Source organism: the organism of the source record quoted next, unplaced genomic scaffold (assembly GCF_019419815.1).
Source record: "Pyrus x bretschneideri cultivar Hongxiangsu unplaced genomic scaffold, Pyrus_bretschneideri_v1 Contig28, whole genome shotgun sequence".
Lineage (NCBI taxonomy): Eukaryota > Viridiplantae > Streptophyta > Magnoliopsida > Rosales > Rosaceae > Pyrus > Pyrus x bretschneideri.
The window spans coordinates 2,007,762-2,018,519 of NW_025999590.1; the positions used below are offsets into that span (position 1 = coordinate 2,007,762).

The 10,758-nt window shown below is 35.7% G+C and overlaps 2 protein-coding genes across 2 annotated transcripts; one reads left to right on the forward strand and one right to left on the reverse strand.

Annotated features, from left to right (window-relative positions):
- The first annotated feature begins 5,705 nt into the window (after positions 1 to 5,705).
- Positions 5,706 to 6,632, forward strand: LOC103949724 (early nodulin-like protein 1). Its single transcript, XM_009360839.2, has 2 exons — positions 5,706 to 6,004; positions 6,107 to 6,632. Exons 1-2 carry the CDS (start codon positions 5,812 to 5,814, stop codon positions 6,454 to 6,456), a joined length of 543 nt encoding a protein of 180 aa, XP_009359114.2. The 5' UTR covers positions 5,706 to 5,811; the 3' UTR covers positions 6,457 to 6,632.
- A 609-nt stretch (positions 6,633 to 7,241) lies between these two features.
- Positions 7,242 to 10,354, reverse strand: LOC103949723 (nucleoid-associated protein At2g24020, chloroplastic-like). Its single transcript, XM_009360838.3, has 7 exons — positions 10,148 to 10,354; positions 9,542 to 9,693; positions 8,228 to 8,328; positions 8,092 to 8,131; positions 7,732 to 7,803; positions 7,578 to 7,634; positions 7,242 to 7,481 (listed from the first exon to the last, which is right to left on the reverse strand). The coding sequence occupies exons 1-7, from the start codon at positions 10,224 to 10,226 to the stop codon at positions 7,410 to 7,412; spliced, it is 573 nt and encodes a 190-aa protein (XP_009359113.1). The 5' UTR covers positions 10,227 to 10,354; the 3' UTR covers positions 7,242 to 7,409.
- Positions 10,355 to 10,758: the final 404 nt, after the last annotated feature.

Consider the following 10,758-nt stretch of genomic DNA (forward strand, 5'->3'; position numbering starts at 1 on the left):
CTTCTACAGTGCCAATTGTTACTTGTCTATTTTATTATTTATTTTCCTCTGATCTTCATGGTTCTAATTTCCACGTTACGACCAATAAAATGTATCTGGATCCTCTGCGGAGAGACCGGAGCCCTTGATTTGTGTGAGGTGAGGGGCTCGTCTGGTCCCACTGGGGAGGAAGTTTTGACTGTTAGGGGTGCGTCTGATGGTATCGTATACGAAGATCATGCCTGCATTTAGGAGTAATCTTTCTCTCTTCAACAAGCCGGTGATGATCTCGCTTTCGAAAGATAGTCTTGACGTGGCGGGATACACTTGGCTCCATAGCGGAGCTAGTCATTTGCTACTGGTTTCTTTCCTATTGGACCAGAGGCGGCTGAAAATTAGTTTATGGAGACGGTATATTTAATTTGGGTTGTTCGAATTATCTTTTTTTTAAGCTCCCCACAGATCTGGAGAAGGTCTCTGTCCATCTCCCAGTGGGGCCTATGACGGGGGAGAGCAAGTTATAAAACTAGTGGTGACAGAACCAAAGAATCTGTCGACGCACCCAAAGAATCTGTCGTCGGATGGGGATATCATATCATGGTTGGGCCCGGCGGTTTATATGATAACGACGCTGCAACTCTCACGTTTATATTTTGTAATAATGTGGTGTGGCATTTATAAAATTGGATCGGACTTCTTTCTTCTTTTTTTTTGTATTTTTGAAAAAAAACAAAATTATTTACACTAAGAGAATGGAGAGTGGATTAAATCTTACAAGAAGTTTGCCATAATAATGTGGTTTAACTTCATATTTGACGAGAATTGAATATAAAATTTCTCATTTATAAGTGAAGAAGAATATCACTAAACTATCATAATAACTGGCGATTTCTTTCTTAAATTAAAATAAATAGAAAATCGCCCTATTTGGTAAAAACACCATTCATTGTGCATTCGTACTAATTATTATTCACCCTAGGTCAACGAGATTAAGTGTTAGAACTCATCGCAAATTTCCAACTTTTTTTTTTTTCAACTAAACTTAAATAAGTTAATATACTATCCATTGCAAATTTATATAATTTTCGTTGTAGGGAATGGATATCGGTATTTTCAACTATCATTTTAAACATTTATTTTGAAAAACAAAAATGTACTCTCATTTGTTAAAATTATTGTTTCAATTGTCATTTAGTACTACGGTCTAGTGATATTCCTCTTCACTTGGTATAATGATCTAATAGTATTCATCTTCACTTGTAAGGACGAATTTGAACCACATTATTCTTAGCCCATTGTGTGGCTAAGGCCACCCCTCTCTAGATAATATCAGTTGTTCAAAAAAAAAAAAGGAGAAATTAGGTTCCCATCCCTCTTTTTTCAACTCCATTGATTGAAATCTTATTCTTTTTCAATTTTTAATCAAGGTCCCTTGGTTTTAATAAACATCATTAATTATTTCAATAATAAAATATTTTACATATCAAGATAATTAAATTTTATTTCTAAATTATTCATTTAGTATTAGAAACGTTACATTTGATATATTTATATTTATCGCTAAATTTTGTATCATATATTTTTATTTTTAGTTTGTACCCATTTTAATTTGCAACCCTTTTTTTTTAAATTGTGCCAATTTTCTATTCAGTTTTGGTTTGTACCCATATATTAATTTCTTTTTGTATCCATATTTTTCAAACTTTTATTTGTACTCTTTCTTTTTTTTTTTGACCTTTTTATTTGTACCCATAATTTATTAATAACGTAATTTGTCTTTAAAAATGTACCACTTTGTTATATGTAAAATGTACCCATTTTTTTGGTAAGTACCATCTCTTTTGTCTAAAATGTACCTATTGTTTTTCTATATGAAATGTACCCATTATATAAAATGTATCACTTTTTTTTTTTTTTTGGGTATAAATGTACCAACTTTTTATATGTAAAATGTATTGTATAAAATTACCAATTTTTTGTATGTAAAATGTCATTAATATAAGTAATGACAAATCATGGGTTTTATTTAAGTTTTTTTTTTTAATATTTTCAACAAATTACGGATTTTATTTAAAATCTCATTAATATAAATAACTACAAATATCAAATTTTAATTTAAAAATTATAATAACCTACATAGAAATGCATTATTGCATTAATTTCAGGGACTTCAATCAAAAATCGAAAACCAACAAGGTTCAATCAAAGAACGTTAATAAATAGGGACCGCATCCAAAGTCATCCTATTTTTTATTTGTTATTGAGAGATCTTAAATTCAATTCTCGCCAAAAACGAATTTGAATCATATTATTATTCCTAACCCATTGTGAAGCTTAGTTCACTCTCCACACTATTATTGAAAATAATATCATTTGTTAAAGAAAAAATCGTTACTTTATTTTTTATTAAAGTATTATTTATCAGTTTATGAGTTTAACGCTATTTTTTCAGTGAAGGTCCAAGGTGGATTCAAAATTAGTGTATACCTCTTGTGCCTAAGTTTAAACTAGGACGAATGAATATCTTACTATCTATTTGTATTTTTCTTACCCACATGTATTAATAGATCTTATTTTTATTAAAAGATGATAACAAATAATGGTAAGGGTGACGCTACTCCTTTTACAGTTTTACTTACATATGAGAAAATTGTAGAAAAGTGGAGAAAAGTCCCTCAACTATAAAAAATGTCTCTCAATTTTAACTCTAATTCCTCAATTTAAAATTTATAATCATTGACCCTTTATCTTATCAAAACGTCTAACTATGATCATTTTCGTCAATTTTGATCAAAATTTCATCAAAATTATATATGTTTGAAAGACTATTTACTACAATTAAATAAAATTGATGGACCATTTTTCCAAGTTGAGAGACTCATTCCGATTGAATTAAAAATGAAAGACCACTTGATTTTTCAAATTTGACCCTTGATTCAATCTCGCATAGGTGAGACATGACTCGTTTTGACAAAAAAATTAACGGAATTGACAAAGATGACTCATTTTGATGAATTAAGAGACTAATGGTTATGAATTTTTCATTAAAAGACCATAACTCCAACTAAGTTGAATTTTTAGTTAAGAGACCATAACTTAATTGAAGTTAAAGTTGACTACTGCTCCAACTTCTTATACATAAACCATGAAGAAAGATCTCTCTACAAAAACATAAAACAAATAAACGAGTATAAACTATGCCACAATCACTTGAGCAACACACATGCAGCTATTATTTAATCTCTAGGAGGAAGGTCGATGACCAGGAGATTTCCTGGGACGAGTGATGTCAGGGTCAACCCTAGCTGCGGGTGGAGGGTCTGCAACCCTTCGAGGATATGCCTCTGGCTTTCTCCTAACATAAAGGGTATAGTAGCCAACGCCACCGGCGATAACAGCGGCGGTGATGACCATGGTGGTAGTGGTCAGGCCGAAGAAAAGGCCACTCCTCGCAGCCTCGGGAAGGGGATGCCCCTTTGGTGCATCTACCATTTTTTTCTCCTATCTCCAATTCTTCTTGCTCCACAGTCTGCCTCTCTCTAATCTGTATATCTTAGGCCATCTCTAACTGAGAGCTGGTTAGAGGGTTTGTTTTAACCCTCTGACCCTCTAAGATATTAATATTTTAATGAACAATACAAGATCATATTTACCTCTGTCTCCAACTGCAGACCAAAGGGCAATAGGGCTCGTTTTAGTTCTGTCACAAAAAACCGTTTACAACCGAGAGCCAAAGAGCCATAGGGCGAAACATAATTTATTATTTAAATTTAAAAACTACAACAACTTAAATTCAAATCTAACAACTTAAATTTAAAAACTACAACTTATATTTAAAAACTACAATAGTAACTGATTCAAAAACCAAAAAAAAATAGAACTTAAATTTAATGAATGGTTTAGGTATTTATAGGAAGAAAAAAAATTAGAATTTTTAAGAATTAGAAAAAAAAAAAAAAAAAAAAAAAAAAAAGGCCCAAAAAACCAAAAAAAAAATTTGAATACAACGGTTAGCTGGATTCAAATTTTTATTTAAGCGGTTAAATACATTCCTATCGGTTATATCTGACAGGATTTTTTGAATTTTTGGCCAGTCCTTTGGCCCTTTCAGATTCCGTAGGGCCCACAAGCTCTCTAGCCTAACCCTTGGTTGGAGACGATTTTCGATTCTCTGAATCCTTCGGTTAGAGGTGATTTTCGGACTATTTTCGGCCATCTGAACCCTTCGGTTGGATGGCCTTATATTTTTGTTTTGGGGCTGAGACGGTGAAAGGAGAGGCTTTGTCGACACGTACGTTTGAAGTTGCATGGCACCAAGTGCAGGCCTCAGTCACTCGACACGTACGTACCCGGTTCGTGTAAGGTTTAGGTATATACAATTACAAAACATTAGGATGCAATGTGATGTGGAAAAACTATAACCTTACTGTGTTGAAGCTAGTTAGTTCATTTGAAAAAGATCACCTTGCCTCCGAACTTTGGCATGAATCTAAACCTTATCTCATGAAATGCATACTGCCAACCTAAAACCCTAATTTACGTGCCCATAACACTTTAATCCATTTTTGCTGATTTTGTCTACAAATTTGTCAAACCACCCGTTGTGGCTTGAATGAGCACTGTTCTTGAATGTGAGTTGAAACATGATATATTATCTTATTTATAGCGAAAAGATCATAGTGGCGGTATTTTCAGTTGATCATTATCGTCATAGTGTGCAATTTTCTATAAATTTTTTTTGATTAACTCACAGGCTTTCGGCATGCAAAGACTTTTACTTTCCTTGAGAAAAATAAATAAATTGAGCAAATATAATTCACTGAAGCATAATATTTGCAATCTCAATGAGGTGATGCACATATATATCCTATTTGCGAATATGTATCTTGACCAAATAAAATCATTGGAAATGTTCAATTTATAACCTTCATTTGAAAATCATTCATACAAAAAATCATTTGAACCGGAGGCCGTTTTATCATCCAAACATATCAAATAAATGGACAGTTCATCATGAATAGGTTTCTTCGTACCTGCTCTATCGATTTGTTTTATACATTTGAATGACTAAATGATTTCTGATTGAAATGATTCTTTGTAGAAGTGATTTCAAAAATGAAAATTAATAAATTAAAAGATTTTGATGGTTAATTTTATACAATCAAGACAAGTTACGGAGGAGGGTATATGTGGTGCAAGTATTATCCTCACTAAATTACAACTACAAGTCTGCAAGTAATTGAACGACAACAACTACAAAACCACTAAGATACAAGTAGAGGGACCAAATAATTTGTTTTTTTTTTCTTTCTCCTGTGTTATTTATTATTATTTTTTTAGTACAACTATATATTTTACATTAAGGAGAGTGAAGAGTTCGGCTATGCCACACAATGAGCAATCTCATTTAGTATCGAATTCTCCATCCACACAGAAGTACTTGCCAGTTTAAGCCACCTTCTAAAACGACAATGGTTTGAAACCTTGAAGCGTTTCGAAACCAGCTGGTGTGCACTCACTCACAGGGCCCAAGCCCGGCAACCAGGTGTTCTCGTCTTTCCATGCTTTTGTGACCGTTGCAAGTAACGTTTTCTGCTCCGCCATTAACGTTTTTTCTCCCGTTGCTTTAACCTTTTCCCTAATCCCCACAACGGCTAAGTTTTCTCCCCACACTATATATACATCACAGCTGAGACCCCATAGCCACCACAACTCAAATCCTCCCTCTCTCTCTCTCTCTCTCTCTCTCTCTCTCTCTCTCTCTCTCTCTCTCTCTCTCTAACATTATCCAAAATCCCCCAACACTCTCAACTCGCTCTCTAAAATTTTCAAATGGCTGGCTTTTCATCCTCAAAAGCTCTGTCATACTCCTCTCTTCTCGTCGTCTTCCTCCTCTTCGGCTTCTCGGAAGCCAGAGAGATCACCGTCGGTGGCAAGAATGGCTCATGGGCAGTCCCCTCCTCCGAATCGCAATCCCTCAACAAATGGGCCGAAAGCACCCGCTTTCGCGTCGGCGACACTCTTGGTAGAATCCCCATTTCAACTCCCATCTGGGATTTTCCATTTTTTAAGTTCGCTTTCGCACATTGCTAATTTTGTGCGTTTCTGTCATTTTTTTTTTTTGCAGTGTGGAAGTACGACAGCGCCAAAGACTCAGTCTTGCGAGTGACGAAAGAAGACTACGCAAACTGCAATGCGTCAAACCCAATTGAGCAGCTCAAGGACGGCGAAACAAAGCTCCACCTTGACCAGCCAGGGCCTTACTACTTCATCAGCGGAACCAAGGGACACTGCGAGAAGGGGCAGAAACTGGTGGTGGTGGTTATGACTCCAAGGAAGCACCTCGGTATTTCTCCCGCTCCTTCTCCGGCAGGGGAGGTCGACGGTCCTGCTATTGCTCCGACAAGCGGCGCTACAAGCTTGAAGGGTGGTGTTCTGACTGTGGTGGCATTGGGAGTTTTTTGTCTGTGGTTTTAGAGAGTGGGAGATTTTTTGAACCGTGGTTATCTTTCAGGGTTTTTGTTTTGAGAGTGGGGGATAATTATTTGTTTAATTCTTTATTTTTTATATATATGAGACGAGATATTATGTAATTCTATTTCGAATGTCATAATATCAATATATTCATTTTCTAAATATAAAGCCTTGAACAATTCTTTTATTTTTTTTCAGACAAAACGATAGTTGTTTTATTATAATACTAAAAACTGTTACAAACATTAATTAGAACATTATGAATAAAATCCAAGACGTCTTGAATTCAGATGAACTTCACTAATACAACGCCAACTTGGCCAAACTAATTCTCACTGTATTGGTCGATTTTAAGGCGACGCGTGCCCGAAAATAAGCAAGTAAAGAAAGTATCCAATTCTTGAAAAAACCCAAAGCCAAATGAAAAGAGGAAATAGAAGGCTAGGAGAATGGGAAAAGGGCTGCCACCGACCCCAAGTCAAAAAAAAGGGTCAGCGGCTATGGTGTTTTTAGATCTAGGGTTTTGGTATGAAAGGATAGACTAAATCTCTCGACAACCCTTCTTGTTTGATAATTATATCATTTTTAATTTTTTTATTTTTATGTAGGATAAAAAGAGAAGTATATGGTGGAAAAGAGGAGTTAGTGGGAAATGACAGAGAATAAACGAAACTTTGAAGTGATTAGGTTGAAAAGAGAAACGAAAAATTGAAAAGTCGGAAATCAAAATCCCCAAGAAATTTTAAGTTGAACAACGGAGAAACAATAACTTGAAAGTGAAAACAATCTTCTCTGAAATCTTGAAACTTGACCTCATTGAAAATTTTGAATCTTCCGTTACAAAGCAATGAACGATCTTTCCTGAATTCGAACTTAAAGGTATGAAGAAAAAAGGATTCAACACAGAGATTACAAAACAGGACAGTTGAGTGTCATAGAGATGCGCCGGTAACTCATCATTTCGATTCTCCCAGGCCTGGTGGCATTCCTAAACTCTGGGCAAGGTTGCTCATTCTCTCCTTCATGGCCTGAAGATGGGAAGTACACACGAATACTATCAGTTAAAGAAGCCGACTGTTATCAATCAGTCCGTAAAACATAAAAACACGAGACGGTGTTCTCACCACGACACTCTTCTGATGCGCATCCTTGTATGCTTCCGTGACCAATTCAGAGACTTTCTGCATTGTGAAAGAAAAAGGAAAAGAAATCACATCTATCCTAAGGAGAAACTCATTCTGGCAAATGGGAAACGCAAAAATAGTTCTCTTTACTTACTTCTGCTCCTAGTTCCATAGCAGCCTCAGTTATCTCAGTACGCACGGGTTGCTGGTTACCAGAAAGGGTTACCTAGGGGCAAAATCAGATATGTTCGACAAAAAAAAATTGAGGGGAAAATTAGAGATCAGTGGATTGTCAAATCGGAGAGCAACAGAGACAAGAGTATATATATGCAAAGAGGACGAGAAGACGGAGGTTCCATGTAACTAACAGCCAAGCTGATAAAACTAAAATGTACTGATTGGAAAAACTCAAAGTTATCTGTGTAGGTCAGTAAAAGTTTTTCTAGTGAAAGTGTCTTCACAGTAACTTGAGACTAACCGAACAAATATCTAAAGTTGAGTGAATCATTCTTACCTTTATTATCTCACCTTCACAGTAACCATCAAACTCTGCCCTGAAAAACGGAAAGAAAGAATGAAGAGATAAATAATCATAACACTGAAAGGATTACGGGTATCAGATTAAATTGGATAGAGCTTTAAGAACATACGCAGCAAGCTCTTTCTGCACACGCACTGCTTCAACTTGTACTACATTTTGAGCTTTCTTAACTGTTTCATACAGATTTTGCATATTACCGAATATTCCGGCCTGCATCACAAGTAAGCGGACATAACAGTACATCAACTTAATATTTAAATCAAGGTTTCTATTCTTAAAACTGCTGGACTAGCTCCACGTTGACCAAGACTGACTCAGGATACTGTAACAGAAAACAACATAGGATCATAGTGACAATTATGCTAGGATACTGTAACAGAAAACAACATAGGATCATAGTGACAATTATGCTAGCAACGACATGAAGTCACTATCAGCATATATTCTAGTAAACCAAAAGTGGCCACCGTGATAATCGACCTCAAGCTTGCAATGTCACCATTACACAAGACAAAGCAAATGATGATAACACTATAAGCATAGCAACCTTATAGTTCAACTATAATTATAGCTAGCAACCCCATTTTACATCCATCCCATTGCCCCTTATCCTGAACAAATCCTGCCACCAATTGTGTGAGTAAGATATAACGATCCATAATAAAACATAGCTGGACCATGTTCGACTAAATTACAGTTGGCAGTCTAATGTCAAAATCTGATAGGCCTAGCGCTGCATAAAGCTACTTAGCCTACAAATGGAAGGGCTACAAAACCCTGCAATCTAAGAGTGCATGAAGCATATAAATTTGATTTTGTGTCCACACATGAAGCGTATAAAAGTTAAAACTAGCTATCCCTTTTCATTTTAACAGAGTTTGTATTGACTTGACATACTCAACAGAGGAATACAAGGGCCCAAAAAAAAGAGATTTCAGAAAGATCAGTGTTTGAAATTCCTTCGATACAGTCGAAATTTCTGTGGAAATATCGGAAAAATCAGAGAAAGATATGGGAAGAGGGTTGATGAAGTCTAAACTTCATCCCATATCAGAGAAACTCCTAAATTTTGACTAAAATCGATATATTTCGTCGATATTTCCGACATATCGATTAAATGTTGGAGAAACTCTTATGTCTATACCAGTGTATGACATTCCCCAAAATTTCATTTTAAATTTCCACGTTTTTGAGCAATTTTTCATCATTTCCATCGAAAGCAAGCGATATCAATATATGCATTGATATTTCCACAAATTTTCACATTGTTATTTCCACCAATACCGATATTTTAACCAGTGAGAAGGATTAACAAGTATATAAATTCAGTAGATAGCAATTCTAATGATCAATACAAAGTTCGTCCACCCAGACAAGATCCAGAAAGATGGAAAAACAAACTACAAGAGGGAAAATGCTAAACCTTTGAAGCTGCATCATCACCCTTTTCAGTGTTATCCTTTTTTCCTCCTCCAAATAAGCCATACACACGGGGGAAACGGGGTGCCCTCCCGGTCTTAACACCAGGCCAAGAAACAATTGAAGGACATGCTGAATGTGAGTTTACTACTTCACCTATAATCAGAAAAAGCAGTAAGCTCGATTTGTCATCAGAAATTACACAACAACCCCGTCTCACAGCGGATTAGGCAAAACATTTTTGCATAACAAATCAATGATTAACAGATTGAGCATCCAACATTAAAGAACATAAATTTTCAAAGCCCACCACCTAGTTTGACATCCTAAACAATCTAGCTCAGCTAGGTGGCATCAAATTTCAATGCCCAGAATATGGTCCAACGTGCCAACCATAATTTCTCACACTGCCAAAGCTACGATTCTTCCTAAAGTGTTTGCTAATAAGGGCATAAAATTGGCATAAAAAGGAACCCAATTTCCGTTCTATCTTGTTTCCAAAAACCCATAATTTTCCTCTGCAATTCGAGACATATTTGCATACAAAACTGAAAGGATTGCTACTGGTACTAAGCCAAAACGTATCGAGAGGGAGAGAGAGGTAGCTTACGGAAAGAGAGGTGCTCCTGGGAGTCGGTGAGGCGGTGGAAGTTGGAAAGCCGGGAGCTTAAAGCACTGGTCGACGCCATTGACGGAGTGAGAGAGAGAGGAAGAAGATAGAAGAAGCGAAAAAGTACAAGTTGTCGTTTACTTAAGGAAGGAAGAGGGTGTAATTCACTGCCACTCTCTCGCGCTGCCTCTGTGTTTTTGGATAGGGTGGATCTCTTTTGAATAAAACTTTGGTAACTTTATTTTTATTTTTATTTTCTTTAATGAAAGGGTCTGTTGAGTCTGTTCAACTATTATAAGATTGTTATAAATAGGCAAAAATTAGAGATATAATATTTGGTAGAGACAAGAGTGAAACAGGTGTAAAATATCATATTATTTAGTTTTGTAACTATAATACAAAAGGATTGTAGATAAAAAAGAGGAAGGAAGAGATGCTAATATTATTGCTTTCAGTTCTTTTCTGTGTACATTGTGATCACACACGAAGTGTTTTTTATATAGAGCAACATCCGTGACAAACCAAACAAACAAAATGATTGCTCTTTTTAAAAGCATCACACAACAACTATTACCCTACTATTCTCAAATCTCCCTTATTGTGGGCATTCA